Below are 22,090 nucleotides of genomic sequence, written 5' to 3' on the forward strand. Positions count from 1 at the left end.
ATGATGTGGCAGCCATCTTGCATTTTGCAAAAATATTCAAACATCTTTTTCTCTTAAACCGCTTAGTGCAATGACGCGCAATTTTGCACATATGCTCCTTGCAAGGTTCTCTACCAAGTTTGTTCAAACTGCGATTTTTCCATAATCAACATGGCTGCTGTGAGACATTAACCTTTTTATCGCCATTTAATTGCGTAATTTTGCACTTTATACATTAGTTTTACAATATTTAACAATATTACAGTGTAATAGACACATGATTACACATAGGCATAACCCTTAAAGACAATATTGCAGCTAAAATTCGCATTGCTCAATCGCCTTTGTGAAATAAAACATTTGCAAATTTTCATGAAACTTCTGCAAATTGTAGAGGTCTATAGTGAGCATTAGTATGTGCAATTTGAAAGCCATACATTGCATAGCTTGGCGGCCATTTTGTTTCGTATGCGCCATTTTTAAAAACTATAAAAATCTTCTTCTCCGAAACCGCTTATGGGACGGACTTGAAATTTTGTTTATAGAGTTATCTTATGACTAACATTCAGATTTGTTCAAGAGAAGTTGATACGTCATGTGGTTTGGCAGCCATTTTGAATTGTTCAAAATTGCTTAACAATATATTTAAATTAATAATAAAACAAAAACCGTTTTCAAAAATGCTTTATTTTTGCCATGTTTATTGACATCTATAGTGAGCACTATTGTGCGTAATATGGAGGCTGTATATCTTACGATCGGGCAGCCATCTTGGTTTACGTGAAAATTTCGAAAGTCTATTTTCTCTGCAACCGCTTATGTAAGAACTGTGAAATTTGCTGTACAGTCTTATATTGTGACTTAGATTCATAATTGCTCATTAGGAGAGAATCAGTCACATGATGCGGCAGCAATATCGGTTTTATGTTTATTGTAATTATTTGTAATTCAATACTTCCTCTTTTGAGTCAATTGCTCACAGAACACAAATTACTTATGCTAAACTCTTGAAATCAGGTATGCTGGTACAGCCTATTGCAATGCTACATCTCATGCAATAATGAACTCATAGGCCATAAGGTTACGCAGCCATATTGTTTTTTGCGACAAATTTCGAGAACTGCTTAATAATCTTTAGCTCTGGAACTGCTTATGTTGCAACTTTGAAACTTGCTGTGCTTAGTGCTGCTATGACCTAGATTTGCCATTGCTCAACAGAAGTGACTTGGTCACATGATGTAGCAACCATCTTGCATTTTACGAAAATCTTTAAACATCTTCTTCTCTTAAACCGCTTAGTGCAATAAAGCGCAATTTTGCACCTATGCTCCTTGCAAGGTCCTCTACCAAGTTTGTTAAAATTGTGATTTTTCCATAATCAACATGGCTGCTGTGAGACATTAACCTTTTTATCGCCATTTAATTGCGTAATTTTTCACTTTATACATTAGTTTTACAATATTTAACAATATTACAGTGTAATAGACACATGATTACACATAGTCATAACCCTTAAAGATAATATTGCAGTTACAATTCGCATTGCGCAGTCGCCTTCGTGAAATAAAACATTTGCAAATTTTCATGAAACTTCTGCAAATTGTAGAGGTCTATAGTGAGCATTAGTATGTGCAATTTGAAAGCCATACATTGCATAGCTTGGCGGCCATTTTGTTTCAAATGCGCCATTTTTAAAAACTATAAAAATCTTCTTCTCCGAAACCGCTTATGGGACAGACTTGAAATTTTGTTTATAGAGTTATTTTATGACTAATATTCAGATTTGTTCAAGAGAAGTTGATACGTCATGTGGTTTGGCAGCCATTTTGAATTGTTCAAAATTGCTTAACGATATATTTAAATTCATAATAAAACAAAAACCGTTTTACAAAAATGCTTTATTTTTGCAATGTTTATTGACATCTATAGTGAGCACTATTGTGCATAATATAGAGGCTGTATATCTTACGATCGGGCAGCCATCTTGGTTTACGCAAAAATTCTGAAAGTCTATTTTCTCTGCACCTGCTTATGTAAGAACTGTGAAATGTGCTGTACAGTCTTATATTGTGACCTAGAGTCACAGTTGTTCATGTTAAAGGACTTAGTAACAAGCTGTGGCAGCCATATTGGTTTATGCAAAAATTTTGAAACTGTGTTTTTTTTTCTTACGGCTTATGTTAAAGCTGTGAAATTTGCTGTATAACCATATATTGTCGCCTACAGTTACATTTGTTCATGTTGAAAGTATAGGTCATATGGTGTGGCAGCCATTTTAAAAAACGCAAACATTTCGAAAATGTGTTTTTTTTCCAAATGCTTATGTTAGAACTGTAAACAGTTGTATAGCTTTATTTTGTGACATAACTACTTATATGGCATTGCAAAAATGATGTGCTGGCCACCTCTATTGCTGCTTGCAGCTATATTTCATCTTGAAAATATTAAAATTTATGCAAACAAATTTTTTCCACAGATACAGATACAGGATGTTAAAAAATGTATTTCCAATTTGGAAGCTGCCACGGTAGTTATCAGTTTTAAGGAATCACAATTTAAACTATTGAATAACTATTATCTAACTACTGACAGAATAAATAAATGGGCAAAGATAGAGTTTAAGTGTAAATGTTATAAATGCAGGGCTGAAAAAGCGGATATTGTACATTGTCTGTGGCCCTGCCCAAAGATTAGACAATTTTGGGGGAAAATTAATTTCTGGCTCAATAAGTATCTACAGGCCAAATTTTCTCTGGCGGCAGTCAATGTATTTTTTCTCTGTAATGAAGTGGCTTTAAAAGCAGAGAAATTACTTATAAACATGGCTATATTGGTAGCGCGTAATATTATACTTAAATACTGGAAATCCATAAGACCCCTAAGTTTAAAAGAATTTATAAATAACATGAAGACACAAATGACAATGGAGTTGTTCAATATTAAGATCTGTACTGAAAATAAACTGAAAGGCTTCTTCTCCAAATGGCTAAAGATAATCAGGGAATAGCCACTTGTGGCACAAATCCAATTTATATCCCCAATTCAAAATTCCCCTGAGTTTATTTTACTTATATTAAAAAACATCTTACTGCAACAGTGGAGCAGGGTAGGATTGTAAAAGACTCAGGGATAGCTAGAATGGGGTCTCCAGGGTAGGGGGTTGGGGAGAGGGAGACACCGCTGGGGGGAGAGAGAAGGGGCAGGGGGCTGTTTTTTTTTTATTTTTTATGTGTCCCAAGAGATTATTGGTGTATATTATTGGAATATATAAGCAGAGATCAAGTCCAATTTTGCACTGAAAAAGTGGTAAAATAATGGATGTAGAAGATGTATTTGGTTTGTTTGTATGTATAAATGTTATTTTCTTTGGACTAAGTCCATGGATATGAAAAAGGGCGAAAAGTTTTTTTGTTTTGTTTTACATGTTATTTATGTTATTGTAATATTCTGTGTAACAAATAAAATCCTTGGAAAAAAAAAAGAGTAACTAAAGTGTGCAAAGTGTGTGGAATATAAGCAATAGGGCTTTAAATCATGTGACAATTACTTTATCATCTAATTTATAGCTGTTACTAACTGGCTTCAGCAGGGGACATGAGATAAGAATGATAGGCAGTAGGAAAGCTGTTTGACGTCCCTTAAATTGCTATCAAAAGACATTTCCACCACAGAAACCTTTTAAAATGTAAATGTGTGTTTTTAATGTACCTCATTTAAATAGATTTGTATCTTGTCATAATTTACCATGCTGCTCCGTTGCTAATAAATGTTGCAATTTAAGTGAACAGTAGAGAAAAAAAACATGCATGCAAATAAACATATTTTTACAGCTGTTAAAACAATTATTTTGTTGAGTCTTGTTGGGAAAGTCATTTTATACGAAGAAACTCTAAAATATGAAAGCATTGTTTTATTCAGCTCAGAAATTACCATTGTTTATAGCATATTTTCACGTTGCAACAAAGGAAATTAGATTAAATGTCCTCCAATTTATTAAAGAATACGCGTTCATTAAAGCGTCCAGAACTATTTATCAAATGTAGGCCATGGTGTTCAAACAAAATAAAAAGTAAACCAATAAACACATGTCATATGTTGACACCACCCGAGTAGGCCAATATGCACTTCTTTTCTTGTCCCTCCCTATTAAACGTCATTGCACACAGCAACACTTAGGAAAAAAAATTACCACAAACTAAGATAACTCCTCCCACATTTCCTTCCGTCCCTTCCCTCCGGTTACGTTTCAGTCATGACCCAATCACTGTGACCAAAACAGACGGCAGCGGTTTGGATGTCCAATCGGAAAGCGACTCACGTCGGCATCTCCTCTCTCTCCCAGGGAGCGCGCCTCAAGGGAGTCAAAGGGCGCGTGGATACTGTTCGCGATGGAAAATACAGGGGGCGCGCACGGGAGCGGCCTGTGAGGTGGTGCGACCGACAACGATAACCTCCCCTCCCCCCCCCCCATACCGAGTGGAATTTACTGGATATTACGCAACACTGGCCCTTGTTTGGTTACCGCCTGCGGGTTGTTTTGGATTTACCGTCCGGTGACTACCCCCCCCTCATTTTCTGTCACCTGGTCTTACCCGTGCATACCTTTTTTTTCTGGACACCTTAAGTTAGACAGGCTCGTATTACTTGTGCCTGTTCCTCCGAGACGGGCCTAGTTTGCTTTCGTTCCCCTCCCCCCCGCTTCCACCGGTAACCGGAGGAGGGGAGGAGGGGGAGGTAGGCCGCTGCTACCGCTGGCTCCATGATCAAGTTGGCGGCCTTCCCTCCCTCCTCCTCCTCGCAAAAATCCCTTCCACCGCGGCGCGCCATTGGAAACTAGTAACCTACTATCGGATCTGTGGGAATTATCTCTAGCTGACCACTGGACTCCCAAGACTTTCGGTAAGCAGCAAGATGTGTCATAACTAATGGTTGTGTTTGTTGTGTGGCTAAATGACTTGAGATTTCTGTATGATAATTGTTTCTCTTAGATACAGGTATTGGGCTGCTACTCTCCTCTTCTAACTCCTTTTGACTTTGAGGGTTGCACTGTATGAGTTGCGTGACCTGAGGATATTGTTTAACTGCTATGCTTGAATTGTAATGCAGGAAGTCAACAAATTGGTCTCCAACATTAGTTCCCACATTCATTTTGCTGTTGGACAACTGTAATCTTTGGCGTACTACTAAAATTAATGTGATGTTTTTGTTTTGAAACACTGTGATTCATAAAGGAGTTAAAAAAAAATGTAAATAGACCAATTCTGTGTGTATACTCCCTTTAATACTAAAGTAGACTTTTCTATTCAAAGGAAACTACTACTGTTGATTTTACGTTATTCTGATGTTGATTAATTCCCTAAAGTGTGTGGGCTGTCATATCACTTGCTATGTTGTAACTCTTGTCTTTTTAAAAACTAGGGTTTGCCAAGGGCAAGTTAACCTATATCGTTAAATTCCATTGCATGAATAGAATGCAAGAGTAATGCATTTGTTGTTAGATGAACCCCCCTTGATTTGTAAAATATGAGAAACCTTGTAGTGTGTCTGGTTTAAAAAAACAAAATGATAGATTAACCTAATGGTCACAAAATGTATTTGAAATTTAGTTGACAGCCATAAACCTTTTTATTTTTTTATTTTCTGATGTGGTGATATATATGGAGGTATGTAGATGAAAACGCATGGCTAGAATATTTTTAATTTCGTTGAGCATTGTTTTAGAATGTAGGAAGAATGGTTTTGCTGTAATAATGACATACTGAATGATTTGTGAAATCTGAAACTACTGATTACATTTGTTTTTTTAAAGGGACACCGAACCCAATTTTTTTTTCCCAGGATTCAGATAGAGCATGCAATTTGAAGCAACTTTTTAATTTACTCCTATTAATTTTTCTTTGTTCTCTTGCTATCTTTATTTGAAAAAGAAGGCATCTAAGCTAAGGAGACAGCCAATTTTTGGTTCAGCACCATGGACAGCACTTTTTTATTGGTGGGTGAATTTATCCACCAATCAGCAAGAACAACCAAGGTTGTTAACGAAAAAATGGTCCGGCATCTAAAGGGACATTAAACACTTTTTTGAGATGGTAATATAAAATGATAGTATATATATATATATATATATATATATATATATATATATATATATATATATATATATATACTGTAAAATACTTTATTTTGAACCCTTTTGCTGTAATTCCATTCTGAATTTGTGAGCTTTTCAGTTCTGTTAGAATTTGAAGGGGAGAACACTGTTATATTTCACACAGCCATTGGCTGTATACTCTAGTGACCTATTTATAACTTGTCCTAACTGGCCACCTCAGAGAAGGTGACCTAAGTTGCAACATGGCACCTTCCATTCAGGGGCGAAACTACAGGGGGTGCAGAGGTTGCTGTTGTGTTTTTTTTTTTTTTTTTTACTACAATAAAAAAACGTTGACCTGCCACTGCCTGCACTGAGTTTGACATGATGCTTCACTAGTGTGTCTACAATGGTTAGTGTTTCTGGTTTACCCATTGGTGTTTATGTGTGTGTGTGTTTTATATGTGACTGTGTGTGTATTTATGTATATATGTGTGTATGTTTGTGGAACCAGCCAGACTTTGTTACTACAGCATGGGGGAAAACAGTGTCAATCTATACAGTACGGGGGGGGGGGGGGGGCTGGGGTAAACTGTCAATCTATACAGTACCACTATACAGTAGGGGGGGCTGGACCATGTCACAGACTACTGTGGTCTCTTTATAAAGTACTGGGGCGGGTAGGGTCAGGCCAGCCATCTCACCAGCAGATTACAGACTGTGTCACTAACTCACTATATACAGTACTGGTGGGTTAAACAGTGTCACTATATACAGTAATGGTGGTCAGACCATCTCAGACTGTGGGCACAGGGTACCTCCTTTTGTAGACATGTAATCTGATTCACATTTTTTTTTTCTATGTTAAATGTAAAAAAAAAAAAAAAAAAAAAAAGACGTATCAAATTAACCTTTTTTTTTGGGGGGGGGGGGGCTTCTTAGATTCTTGCACCTGCGCCCTGTGGTTTCTAGTTACGCCTCTGCTCCCATTGTTTTATAGAAACTTAAGGTTTACAATTATCAGCTAAAGAAACTTTAAAAAATACATCTACATGTTGTTCACACTTTTCTTTGAAAGCATCACTCTATCTAGCATTTATTTATTGTTTAATGTCCCTTTAATACTTTTTTGTATACATAGTACACTACTGTAATCAGGTAATATGTGTTTTTAATATAGACTATTTGCATTTTAGAACATAACAAATCAAACTAAAAACACAGACATAGAAGATTGTGACTTGCAGGCAGGCAAAAACAGTAATTTTTGATAGTTTAAATTTTTTTTTATTAAAGTTTTGAAGTCCGGGCGCGCACACACCTCAAGATCTCAAATCCTAAACTACTAGCCAGGACAAAATGAACTATACTCAACATGTATCAAAATAAGTTTCTAAAATGTATCCTAAATGAAATAAAAACGTGTATTAAAGTAGCACTTAAAAGATTCCGTTATGTAAAACACCCAATGAATGTAACTCTCTGTATTATTCTTACTAGCATTATTAAAGGGACACAAACCCATTTTTTTTTTTATTTCATGATTCAGAGCATGAAATTTTAAGCAACTTTCTAATTTACTCCTATTTGTTCTTCGTTCATTTTCTAGCTTTATTTTAAAAGCAGGAATGTAAATCTTGGCAGCCAGTCTATTTTAGGTTCAGCACCATGGATAGTGCTTGCTTATTATTGGAGGCTGACATTTACCCACCAATAAGCAAGCATAACCCAGGTTCTCAACCAAAAATGGGCCGGCTCATATGCATCACATTCCTACTTTTTAAATATAGTTAGCAAGAGAACAAAGGTAAATTAATAGGAGTAAATTAGAAAGTTGCTTAAAATTGCATGCTCTATCTGAATCATGAAAGAAGAAAATTGGGGTTAGGGTCCCTTTAAATCTCATCGCTGTGTGTGCCTATAGACTAAGAAATGTTATACTCTTTTTATATATATCTATATATATCTTTTTTTTTTTTTAATGCACCCTGGCATTTGGCAGTGAGAGTGCTCTCATTCAATGTATGTGTGTGTATGTGTATATATATATATATATATATATATATATATATATATATATATATATATATATATATATATATATATATATATATTCCAAACTGCAAAACAATTTCAATAAGCGCTTGTATGATGCAAGTAATGGACCTCTTATCACGTCCTGTATGGGCGGGCAACCAGAAGTACATCAACAAAATACAACTGCTTTGTTGCGTAATAATTAAACATATAGAGCACCCATTATTATGTTATACTTGAGCAAGTGCTGCTATATTCGGTCAATGTCCTAATATACATCTGTGATTTGACATGAATGTATATTAGAAGTGGATGTGATTTGTGTGTAGGCACTGATGGAATCTAATAGAACTTATTTATGTAGATTGCTCGGGGTGGCCAGTCAGTCTGATATTTACCTGCAATGCATAGACACTGTTTGCAATATCCTTATCGTGGTTTAAATCGGATTGCTTAAGTAAGTCCTTTGTACATTTTTGTCATAAAACGTTGCATTCTGTCATATATCGCTACAAACTACGATGGGGTTAAAATTAATGTAAAGTTTGTGGAATGAGTGCCAGGTTTTTAATAATCCTATTACAAATGGGCACTTTCATTCATCATACTTTACATTTCACTTGTTTTGTTAAAATTACTTACCTTTTCTTTGTGAAGGCCGCTCCAGCGCTTCCACCTGCCTGTCGCAAGCCTCTTCCTATGTCAGAAATGACGATACCGGCCTTCCTCCAATCACTGCATTGCTTTAGGCAATGATTCCCCTGGGGGAAGCCGTGATTGGAGTATGACGGAATCGTCATTGCTGAAGTATGAAGAGGCTTGCGACGGGCTGGAGAAGCACTGGAGCGGCTTTCAAGAAAAGAAAGGTATTTTAAAGGGACAGTCAAGTCCAAAAAAACTTTTTTTTTTTTTTTTATTCTTAAATCCAATATAAATCTTCCCTAAAAACAATAAAAAAAAAAATGTTAATTTGACCAGGGCAGCAAAAACAGATGTGATAAAAAGCATGAAGGAAAAACAAAAATGTAAGGGCTAAAGGTGATGTACAGGAAGAAATAGGTTGGTCCAATATTGGCAGCTGGAACAGTTGGATGAATCAGTAGTACTGAAGGGGGAGAGTGGAATCGGATATTTAATCCTCTCGGGTACTTGCACATATCACAAACTTTAGTGTGGACGGCTCCTCTGTGAACACCTTCTGCTCCCTTAGCGATGACAAGAGCCGTTTGTTTTCCCAACAGCTACGTTGTAAGTTGGCCCATCAGGATTCTTCGTCTTTACATCCATAACATAGACATCTTGCACATTAAGCTGGTCTCTGATCACAGAACATTTCAGTAAACCGATGTGTACTCCATTAATAAGGACCACAGTCCGATCATCTGAAAGAATAGTCTGCACTTGTGGTGGGGTGATGTGGCCACACGGCGTACCAATGAAACCAACAATTGCTGCATCCTCGCAGGTCTTTCCGTCGACCAAATTGGTGATGTAATCTTGCCAAGACATATTTAACTAGATATAAATGTACTAACTAAGGGAGAAAGCTTTAAACCGGAAAGGGCTATCTAACAATACAAAGTTGGCAAGAAGACAACTAATAAGGAAATTGTCAGCAATGGACAGATGATGGAGAAAGAGGGTAACAGGGCGGCCTGGCGGGACAGGAGGGATAAGTGCTGCGAGCTTCTCCCCATTTGCAAAAGAAGGCGCCTTGTGTGTGGTGCGCACCAAGGCATATCATTTTAAACAATTTTCCAATTTACTTTTATCACCAATTTTACTTTGTTCTCTTGGTATTCTTAGTTGAAAGCTAAACTTAGGAAGGCTCATATGATAAGAATATGATATTCTAAGCCCTTGAAGGCCGCCTCTAATCACATGCTTTTGTATTTGCTTTTCACAACAGGGGAGTGCTAGTTCAGGTAAACCATATAGATAAAATTGTGATCACTTAAAGGGACACTCAAGTCAAAATTAAACTTCATGATTCAGATACAGCATGCAATTTTAAACAACTTTCTCAATTTACTTCCATTAACAAAACGTGCACAGTCTTATTATATTTACACTTTTTGAGTCACCAACTCCTACTGAGCATGTGCAAGAATTCACAGCATATACATATATGCATTTGTGATTGGCTAATGGCTGTCACATGATACAGGGGGAGTGGAAATAGACATAACTTTGCAATTTATTTAACAAAAATCTACTACTCATTTGAAGTTCAGACTAAGTGCTATTGCATTGTCTTCTTATCATGCATTTGTTGATTATGCAAATATACAGTGTTGACTGGTCCTTTAACGCAAGAGGGAAAATAGCGGCACTACTAGAAGTAGTTCCCTAGTTTAGTGGTCGCTGAGTATTATTAGTATTTAGAACCATCTGCTAATAGTGGAGGGACGAGGTGCTGTACACAATTAAAGGATCAGTAAACAGTAGATTTGCATAATCAACAAATACAAGATAACAAGACAATACAATAGCATTTACTCTGAATTTCAAATGAGTAGTAGATTTTTTTTCTAACAAATATCAGTTATGTCTATTTCCACTCCCCCTGTACCATGTGATAGCAATCAGCCAATCACAAATGCATATACGTATAATCTGTGAATTCTTGCACATGCTCAGTAGGAGCTGGTGACTCAAAACGTGTAAATATAAAAGACTGCACTTTTTTTTTTTTATGGCAGTAAATTGGAGAGTTGTTTAAAATTACATGCTGTATCTGAATCATGAAAATGTAATTTGACCTTAGTGTCCCTTTAATATGAACAGGGATTGGTAATGTCAGAGTGACATTACGAAAAGTGTGTACAAGTTAGCACTCATCTACTTATATTGAACATATTTGACAATTGTGTGTTATCTATCACCAAGAACAAGAAAGTCAGTTTAAAATGTAACTTTTATTCAATATGTATTAAAACAAAAAGGTAACTCAAATTTAAAACACAAATTATGCATGCTCTAGCACAACTAGGAGTGGTAATAGTGTGAGATAATTCTTTGCTTGCCACGTACTCAACTGATACTACCACTTTTTACTAGTCTACTAATACTTTCTGTAAATCTGGAAAAATAAATCCACATAGTGACACAAAAAGTGGCTAGATAGTGTAATAATATTGGTTTGTAGGAATACCATCAATGTTGAAATAGTGAAAATTTCATTTATTAGCAAAAAATGCTTTACTGATAGAGCCACTGCTGGATAACAGGTGATAGTTTGCCTATGAATCTAGCAGAGTCAGGTTTCTAAATTACCAAGAGTAGGTGGTTAGGTAGGAACGATACAATATCACTGGTAAGTAACAATATTGTTAGAAATAAACTGTTAAGGTGCGTGTATCTCTCATGTGGATATAGGACAGGGAAATAGTCCTGTGGTGTACCGGCTTTCGTACGTCTACAGTGTTGGTCTTTAGTGCTGGGTAGTACAAAATTTATCAAAAAGCCTCGAGTAGAAATAAGGTACCACAAACTGTTATTAATTAGTAATACTTCCCTTCAACGGTATCTACATCCTATAGTACAAGTAATGTGATAAGTATCCTTGGTTATTTATGAATGGTACAGGTACTATGCTTATAGGAAGGGGTTAAACCATCTTCCTTATGTAATGGGTATTTCCCAAATGTGTGGTTACAGATCTCTAGAGAGATTTATAAAGTATTGTTGTTATACTATGATTAGATCACCAATGCAGGATGTACTATATATATACTCTAGAGGGTATTGCAATTACGGACTGTCAGATAGTTAACTGTCATTTGGCTCAATAATAGTATGTTAGTAGTATAGGGCTAAGTCGCTGCCTCTAAATATATCAGCAATTAGTACACGTATACTCAGAGGTAAATAGCTACAGTATCTAAGCGGTTACGCTAGTGTCGTAGGACACTGCCCGCTAATGATTATATTACTAGTCAAAAAGAATAATACGGGTTAAACCCGCCCTGTTATTATACAACAAAGTATTATGTCCTGTGAAGTGGGTACCAATTTATTGTAAAGCTAATATTGCTCTGTTATGTCTCATGCTGTAAGACCTCCAACTTAAAGGACCAGTCAACAAAGAAGATTTGCATATCTACAAATGCAGGTGAATAAGACAATGCAATAGCACTTAGTCTGAACTTCAAATGAGTATGATATTTAGTTCCAGACGATTTTAAAAGTTGTCTTTTTTCCCCACTCCCCCTGTACCATGTGACAGCCATCAGCTAATCACAAAAGCATACACGTACCATGTGACCGCCATCAGCCATTCACAAATGCATACACTTATTCTTGCACATGCTTAGTAGGATATGTTGACTCTAAATTTTTAAATATTAAAAGACTGTGCACATTTTTTAAATGGATGCTGTCACAGTTACAGACTATCAGTAGTTAACTCTTTTAGAGACCGGAGGTAATATAGGTTTATAACTTGTGGCTATTCCACCAACATCAAGGTTATACTAGACACAATTACGATTGAAAAATATAACTAGAAGTGCATGCTAATTTGCAGGTTAAAACAGAGAATCACTAGATTCTCACTCCCCTAACGTTTCGCTGGGTAGCTTTTTCAAAGGCCTTTACAATAAATTGGTACCTACTTCACAGAGCATAATACTTTGTTGTATAATAACAGGGTGGGTTTAACCCGTATTATTATTTTTGACTAGTAATATAATCATTAGCGGGCAGTGTGCTACGACACTAGCGTAACCGCTTAGATACTGTAGCTATTTACCTCTGAGTATACGTGCACTAATTGCTGATATACTTAGAGGCAGCGACTTAGCCCTATGCTACTAACTTATACTATTATTGAGCCGAATGACAGTTAACTGACAGTCCGTAATTGCAATACCCTCTAGAGTATATATACAGTTGAAACTCGAAAAATTAGAATAGCGTGCAAAAGTTCACTTATTTCACTAATGCAACTTAAAAGGTGAAACTAATATGAGAGAGACTCATTACATGCAAAACTAGATAGTTCAAGCCGTGATTTGTCATAATTGTGATGATTATGGCTTGCAGCTCATAAAACCCCCAAATCCACAATCTCAGAAAATTAGAATATTACATGCAATCAATAAAACAAGTGTTGTACATAGAACAATATCGGACCTCTGAAAAGTATAAGCATTCATACTGTATGTACTCAGTACTTGGTTTGGGCCCCTTTTGCAGCAATTGCTGCCTCAATGCGGCGTGCATGGAAGCTATCAGCCTGTGGCACTGCTGAGGTGTTATGGAAGACCAGGATGCTTCAATAGCAGCCTTCAGCTCTTCTGCATTGTTCGGTCTCATGTCTCTCATCTTTCTCTTGGCAATACCCCATAGATTCTCTATGGGGTTCAGGTCAGGTGAGTTTGCTGGCCAATCAAGCACAGTAATCCCACGGTCATTGAACCAGGTTTTGGTGCTTTTGGCAGTGTGGGCAGGTGCCAAGTCCTGCTGGAAAATGAAGTCTGCATCCCCAGAGAGATCGTCTGCGGAAGGAAGTATGAAGTGCTCCCAAATCTCCTGGTAGACGGTTGCGTTGACCCTGGACTTAATGAAGCACAGTGGACCAACACCAGCAGATGACATGGCTCCCCAAATCAACACAGACTATTGAAGCTTCACACTGGACTTCAAGCATCTTGCAGTGTGTGCCTCTCCATTCTTCCTCCATACTCTGATTCCTTGGTTTCCAAATGAAATGCAAAATTTGCTCTCATCAGAAAAGAGGACTTTGAACCACTGAGCAACAGACCAGGTCTGTTTTTAGTTAGCCCAGGTAAGACTCTTCTGACATTGTTGTTCAGGAGTGGCTTGACAAGAGGAATACGACATTTGAAGCCCATGTCCAGGATCCGTCTGTGTGTGGTGGCTCTTGTGAAAGTCCCCAACACTTTTGAATGGCCTTTTCCTGACAATCCGCTTCAGGCTGCGGTCATCCCTGCTGCTTGTTCACCTTTTTCTTCCTCATAACTTTCTATTAATGTGCTTTTATACAGCACTTTGGGAACATCCAACTTCTTTTGCAATTACCTTTTTGAGGCTTTCCCTCCTTTATGGAGGGTGTCAATGATGGTTTTCTGCACCTGTCAGGTCAGCAGTTTTTTCCATGATTGTGATTCCTACTGAACCAGACTGAGACCATTTAAAGGCTCAGGAACCCTTTGCAGGTGTTATGGCTTAATTAGCTGATTAAAGTGGGACACTTTGAGCCTCGAATATTGCACCTTTTCAGAATATTCTAATTTTCTGAGATTGTGGATTTGGGGTTTTCATGAACTGTAAGTCATAATCGTCACAATTATGACAAATCACGGCTTGAACGATCTTGCTTTGCATGTAATGAGTCTATCTCATATATTAGTTTCACCTTTTAAGTTGCATTAGTGAAATAATTGAACTTTTGCTGGTTTGCACGATATTCTAATTTTTTGAGTTTTACCTGTAGTATATCCTGTATTGGTGATCTAATCAGAGTATAACCACGGTACTTTATAAATCTGTCTAGAGATCTGTATCCACACATTTGGGAAATACCCTTTACATAAGGAAGGTGGTTTAACCCCTTCCTATAAGCATAGTACCTGTACCATTAATTAATAACCAAGGATACTTATCACATTACTTGTTCTATAGGACGTAGATACCGTTGAAAGGAAGTATTACTAATTAATAAGTTTGTGGTACCTTATTTCTACTCTTGAGGCTTTTTGATAAATTTTGTTCTACCCAGCACTAAAGACTTTTAACACTGTAGACGTACGAAAGCCGATACACCACAGGACTATTTCCCTGTCCTATATCCACATGAGAGATACACGCACCTTAACAGTTTATTTCTAACAATATTGTTACTTACCAGTGATATTGTATCGTTCCTACCTAACCTCCTACTCTTGGTAATTTAGAAACCTGACTCTGCTAGATTCATAGGCAAACTATCACCTGTTATCCAGCAGTGGCTCTATCAGTAAAGCATTTTTGCGAATAAATTTGTGTTTTTAATTTGAGTTACCTTTTTGTTTTAATACATATTGAATAAAAGTTAAATTTTAAACCGACGTTCTTGGTGATAGACAATAACACACAATTGTCACTTATGTTTAATATAAGTAGTTGAGTGTTAACTCGTACACGCTTTTCGTAATGTCACTCTGACATTACCAATCCCTGTTAACATTGTGATCACGCCCGTGTATTGGGGCAGACACTGTACTAATTGGCTAAAATGAAAGTCAATAGATAATAAAGTCATGTGATCAGGGGGCTGTCAGAAGATGCTTAGAAACAATGTAATCACAAAGGTAAAAAGTATATTAAAGTGAATGTAAGTTTTGATGCAAAAGTGCCCTGTTATTAAAAATTTGATTAAAAACTGGGGCACTTGAATTCATCAATTTACATTTCACTCGTTGTGAAAAAATACTTACCTTTTAAACTTGACAGCCGCTCCATCTTCCCCCGGTCGTCGCAAGCCATTTATGACGTTAGAAATAATGGGTCATCCTCCAATCGGATTCAAAGCAATGATTGGAGGAAGCCGGATTCCTCATTTTAGACCCAGGAAGAGGCTTCGCGACAGGCGGAGGAAGCTGTAGCGGCTGTCAAGGTTAAAAGGTAAGTATTTTTTCACAAAACGAGTGAAATGTAAATTTTGATGAATTAAAGTGCCCCTGTTTTTAATCTAATCTAATTTTTAAAAACCGGGCACTGAAGTATCAATATTTTCATTCACCTTAATATAACCGTGTTGGCTGTGCAAAACTGGGGAATGGGTAATAAAGGGATTATCTATCTATTTTTTTTTTTGTAAACCAAAATTCTGGTTTGACTGTCCATTTAACAAAACCAGTGAAATGTTTGAATGAAAGTGCCCTTGTTTTTAATAGGATTTTTAGAAACCGGGCACTTGTTCCGCAAACTTTACATTCACTTTAAATTAAGATTGGTGATTGCCAGTAAGATTATAAAAGCGTGCTGCAATAATGATGTATTTCTCTTGTTAAGTGTATCCAGTCCACGGATCATCCATTACTTATGGGATATTAACTCCTCCCCAACAGGAAGTGCAAGAGGATTCACCCAGCAGAGCTGCTATATAGCTCCTCCCCTAACTGCCATTACCAGTCATTCTCTTGCACCCAACGAATAGATAGGATGTGTGAGAGGACTGTGGTGATTATACTTAGTTTCATACCTTCAATCAAAAGTTTGTTATTTTATAATAGCACCGGAGTGTGTTATTCCTTCTCTGGTAGAATTTGAAGAAGAATCTACCTGAGTTTTTCTATGATTTTAGCCGGAGTAGTTAAGATCATATTGCTGTTTCTCGGCCATCTGAGGAGAGGTAAACTTCAGATCAGGGGACAGCGGGCAGATTAATCTGCAAAGAGGTATGTAGCAGCTTATTATTTTCTGACAATGGAATTGATGAGAAAATTCTGCCATACCGATATAATGTAAACTCAGCCTTAAATGCAGTAGCAGCAACTGGTATCAGGCTGTCATGTATTTATATTTTACACTTCAGTATTCTGGGGAATGGCACTTCACTGGAATTATACTGTATGCATAAAACTTTAGCCTAATTTGCAGGGACTAGCAACAGGCTTTTTAATAACACTCAATTTATTAATGTTAAACGTTTTTTGCTGGCATGTAAAATCGTTTAATTTTCTGAGGTACTGGGTGAAAAAATGTTTTGGGCACTTTTTTTCCACTTGGCAGTCGTTTTATTTAATTTATGACAGTTTACTGATCTCTCTCACTGTTATGTGTGAGGGGGAGGGGCCTTTTTTTGGTGCTTTTGCTACGCATCAAAAAATTCAGTCAGAAGTTTATTGTCTTCCCTGCATGATCCGGTTCATCTCTACAGAACTCAGGGGTCTTCAAAACTTGTTTTGAGGGAGGTAATCACTCACAGCAGAGCTGTGAGATTGTAGTTGACTGTGATAAAAAAACATTTATTTCTGTATTTTTTTTCTGCTATCAGGGTTAGTTATCCTTTGCTAATGGGAGCAATCCTTTGCTAAAATTGTGTTTTTTACAAAGATTTGATGCTATAACTTTTCAGTTTATTAATTTTCAACTGTCATAACTTTTTCTGTGCTTCTTATAGGCACAGTACGTTTTCATATTATAGTAAATTACTTGAAAAGTATTTCCAAGTTGCTAGTTTATTTGCTAGTATGTTAAACATGTCTGATTCAGAGGAAGATATCTGTGCTATATGTGCTAAAGCCAAAGTGGAGCCCAATAGAAATTTATGTACTAACTGTATTGATGCTACTTTAAATAAAAGTCAATCTGTACAAATTGAACATATTTCACCAAACAACGAGGGGAGAGTTATGCCGACTAACTCGCCTCACGTGTCAGTACCTGCATCTCCCGCTCGGGAGGTGCGTGATATTGTAGCGCCGAGTACATCTGGGCGGCCATTACAAATCACATTACAGGATATGGCTACTGTTATGACTGAAGTTTTGGCTAAATTACCAGAACTAAGAGGTAAGCGTGATCACTCTGGGGTGAGAACAGAGTGCGCTGATAATATTAGGGCCATGTCAGACACTGCGTCACAATTTGCAGAACATGAGGACGGAGAGCTTCATTCTGCGGGTGACGGTTCTGATCCAAACAAACTGGATTCAGATATTTAAAATTTTAAATTTAAGCTGGAAAACCTCCGTGTATTACTAGGGGAGGTGTTAGCGGCTCTGAATGATTGTAACACAGTTGCAATACCAGAGAAAATGTGTAGGTTGGATAAATATTTTGCGGTACCGGCGAGTACTGACGTTTTTCCTATACCTAAGAGACTTACTGAAATTGTTACTAAGGAGTGGGATAGACCCGGTGTGCCGTTCTCACCCCCTCCGATATTTAGAAAGATGTTTCCAATAGACGCCACCACACGGGACTTATGGCAAACGGTCCCTAAGGTGGAGGGAGCAGTTTCTACTTTAGCTAAGCGTACCACTATCCCGGTGGAGGATAGCTGTGCCTTTTCAGATCCAATGGATAAAAAGTTAGAGGGTTACCTTAAGAAAATGTTTGTTCAACAAGGTTTTATATTGCAACCTCTTGCATGCATTGCGCCTGTCACGGCTGCAGCAGCATTTTGGTTTGAGTCTCTGGAAGAGACACTTGAATCAGCTCCATTAGATGAGATTACACACAAGCTTAAAGCCCTTAAGTTAGCTAACTCATTTATTTCAGATGCCGTAGTACATTTAACTAAACTTACGGCTAAGAATTCCGGATTCGCCATTCAGGCACGCAGAGCACTGTGGCTAAAATCCTGGTCAGCTGACGTTACTTCTAAATCTAAATTGCTTAATATACCTTTCAAAGGGCAGACCTTATTCGGGCCCGGGTTGAAAGAAATTATCGCTGACATTACAGGAGGTAAAGGCCATGCCCTGCCTCAAGACAGAGCCAAACCTAAGGCTAGACAGTCTAATTTTCGTTCCTTTCGTAATTTCAAAGCAGGAGCAGCATCAACTTCCTCTGCACCAAAACAGGAAGGAGCTGTTGCTCGCTACAGACAAGGCTGGAGACCTAACCAGTCCTGGAACAAGGGCAAGCAGGCCAGGAAACCTGCTGCTGCCCCTAAGACAGCATGAATCGAGGGCCCCCGATCCGGGAACGGATCTAGTGGGGGGGCAGACTTTCTCTCTTCGCCCAGGCTTGGGCAAGAGATGTCCAGGATCCCTGGGCGTTAGAGATCATATCTCAGGGATACCTTCTAGACTTCAAATTCTCTCCCCCAAGAGGGAGATTTCATCTGTCAAGGTTGTCAACAAACCAAATAAAGAAAGAGGCGTTTCTACGCTGCGTACAAGATCTTTTATTAATGGGAGTGATCCATCCGGTTCCGCGGTCAGGACAAGGGTTTTACTCAAATCTGTTTGTGGTTCCCAAAAAAGAGGGAACTTTCAGGCCAATCTTGGATTTAAAGATCCTAAACAAATTCCTAAGAGTTCCATCGTTCAAAATGGAAACTATTCGGACAATTTTACCCATGATCCAAAAGGGTCAGTACATGACCACAGTGGATTTAAAGGATGCTTACCTTCACATACCGATTCACAAAGATAATTACCGGTATCTAAGGTTTGCCTTTCTAGACGGGCATTACCAGTTTGTAGCTCTTCCAATCGGATTGGCTACGGCTCCGAGAATCTTCACAAAGGTTCTGGGTGCTCTTCTGGCGGTACTAAGACCGCGAGGAATTGCGGTAGCTCCGTACCTAGACGACATTCTGATACAAGCTTCAAGCTTTCAAATTGCCAAGTCTCATACAGAGTTAGTACTGGCATTTCTAAGGTCGCATGGATGGAAGGTGAACGAAAAGAAGAGTTCTCTCTTTCCACTCACAAGAGTTCCCTTCTTGGGGACTCTTATAGATTCTGTAGAAATGAAGATTTACCTGACAGAAGACAGGTTAACAAAGCTTCAAAATGCATGCCGTGTCCATTCCATTCAACACCGTCAGTAGCTCAATGCATGGAGGTGATCGGCTTAATGGTAGCAGCAATGGACATAGTACCCTTTGCACGCCTACATCTCAGACCGCTGCAATTGTGCATGCTAAGTCAGTGGAATGGGGATTACTCAGACTTGTCCCCTACTCTGAATCTGGATCAAGAGACCAGAAATTCTCTTCTATGGTGGCTTTCTCGGCCACATCTGTCCAGGGGGATGCCATTCAGCAGGCCGGACTGGACAATTGTAACAACAGACGCCAGCCTACTAGGTTGGGGCGCTGTCTGGAATTCTCTGAAGGCTCAGGGACAATGGAATCAGGAGTAGAGTCTCCTACCAATAAACATTCTGGAATTGAGAGCAGTTCTCAATGCCCTTCTGGCTTGGCCCCAGTTAACAACTCGGGGGTTCATCAGGTTTCAGTCGGACAACATCACGACTGTAGCTTACATCAACCATCAGGGAGGGACAAGAAGCTCCCTAGCAATGATGGAAGTATCAAAGATAATTCGCTGGGCAGAGTCTCACTCTTGCCACCTGTCAGCAATCCACATCCCAGGAGTGGAGAACTGGTAGGCGGATTTCTTAAGTCGTCAGACTTTTCATCCGGGGGAGTGGGAACTTCATCCGGAGGTCTTTGCCCAAATACTTCGACGTTGGGGCAAACCAGAGAGAGATCTCATGGCGTCTCGACAGAACGCCAAGCTTCCTCGTTACGGGTCCAGATCCAGGGATCCGGGAGCGGTTCTGATAGATGCTTTGACAGCACCTTGGACCTTCGGGATGGCTTGTGTGTTTCCACCCTTCCCGATGCTTCCTCGATTGATTGCCAGAATCAAACAGGAGAGAGCATCAGTGATTCTAATAGCGCCTGCATGGCCACGCAGGACTTGGTATGCAGATCTAGTGGACATGTCATCCTGTCCACCTTGGTCGCTACCTCTGAAACAGGACCTTCTGATCCAGGGTCCCTTCAAACATCAAAATCTAATTTCTCTGAAGCTGACTGCTTGGAAATTGAACGCTTGATTTTATCAAAACGTGGTTTTTCTGAGTCAGTTATTGATACCTTAATACAGGCTAGGAAGCCTGTTACCAGAAAGATTTACCATAAGATATGGCGCAAATACTTATATTGGTGCGAATCCAAGAGTTACTCATGGAGTAAGGTTAGGATTCCGAGGATATTGTCTTTTCTACAAGAAGGTTTAGAAAAGGGTTTATCCGCTAGTTCCTTAAAGGGACAGATTTCAGCTCTGTCCATTCTTTTACACAAACGTCTGTCAGTTGTTCCGGACGTTCAAGCTTTTTGTCAGGCTTTAGCTAGGATCAAGCCTGTGTTTAAAACTGTTGCTCCACCATGGAGTTTGAACTTAGTTCTTAATGTTTTACAGGGGGTTCCATTTGAACCCCTTCATTCCATTGATATCAAGTTGTTATCTTGGAAAGTTCTGTTTTTAATGGCGATTTCCTCGGCTCGAAGAGTCTCTGAGTTATCTGCCTTACATTGTGATTCTCATCTGATTTTTCATTCAGACAAGGTAGTTCTGCGTACTAAACCTGGGTTCCTACCTAAGGTGGTCACTAACAGGAATATCAATCAAGAGATTGTGGTTCCATCTTTGTGTCCTAATCCTTCTTCGAAAAAGGAACGTCTGCTACACAATCTAGATGTAGTCCGTGCCCTGAAATTTTATCTACAGGCAACTAAGGATTTTCGACAAACGTCTTCCCTGTTTGTCGTTTATTCTGGTCAGAGGAGAGGTCAAAAAGCTTCGGCTACCTCTCTCTCCTTTTGGCTTCGTAGCATAATACGGTTAGCCTATGAGACTGCTGGACAGCAGCCTCCTGAAAGAATTACAGCACATTCTACTAGAGCTGTGGCTTCCACTTGGGCCTTTAAGAATGAGGCTTCTGTTGAACAGATTTGCAAGGCTGCAACTTGGTCTTCTCTTCATACTTTTTCCAAATTTTACAAATTTGACACTTTTGCTTCTTCGGAGGCTGTTTTTGGGAGAAAGGTTCTTCAGGCAGTGGTTCCTTCCGTATAAAGAGCCTGCCTGTCCCTCCCGTCATCCGTGTACTTTAGCTTTGGTATTGGTATCCCATAAGTAATGGATGATCCGTGGACTGGATACACTTAACAAGAGAAAACAAAATTTATGCTTACCTGATAAATTTATTTCTCTTGTAGTGTATCCAGTCCACGGCCCGCCCTGTCACTTTAAGGCAGGTAATTTTTCCATTAAACTACAGTCACCACTGCACCCTATGGTTTTCCTTTCTCTGCATGTTTTCGGTCGAATGACTGGTAATGGCAGTTAGGGGAGGAGCTATATAGCAGCTCTGCTGGGTGAATCCTCTTGCACTTCCTGTTGGGGAGGAGTTAATATCCCATAAGTAATGGATGATCCGTGGACTGGATACACTACAAGAGAAATAAATTTATCAGGTAAGCATAAATTATGTTTTTACACAATG

At 38.5% G+C, this 22,090-nt stretch overlaps 2 protein-coding genes across 3 annotated transcripts in view; one reads left to right on the plus strand and one right to left on the minus strand.

Annotated features, from left to right (window-relative positions):
* The first annotated feature begins 4,323 nt into the window (after positions 1–4,323).
* Positions 4,324–22,090, plus strand: part of ANKRD11 (ankyrin repeat domain containing 11) — a 1,020,931-nt gene continuing 1,003,164 nt past the window's right edge. Inside the window, exon 1 of one of the 2 annotated variants that reach the window (XM_053690514.1) lies at positions 4,324–4,878. The gene's annotated coding sequence lies outside the window, so the exon portion shown is untranslated. The remainder of the gene's footprint in view (positions 4,879–22,090) is intronic. The other variant, XM_053691658.1, reaches the window with a different exon arrangement.
* Positions 9,314–9,616, minus strand: LOC128661673 (profilin-2-like). The gene has a single exon (XM_053715900.1). It carries the CDS (start codon positions 9,614–9,616, stop codon positions 9,314–9,316), a length of 303 nt encoding a protein of 100 aa, XP_053571875.1.

Source organism: Bombina bombina, chromosome 1, assembly GCF_027579735.1.
Source record: "Bombina bombina isolate aBomBom1 chromosome 1, aBomBom1.pri, whole genome shotgun sequence".
In the NCBI taxonomy this organism is placed as follows: domain Eukaryota; kingdom Metazoa; phylum Chordata; class Amphibia; order Anura; family Bombinatoridae; genus Bombina; species Bombina bombina.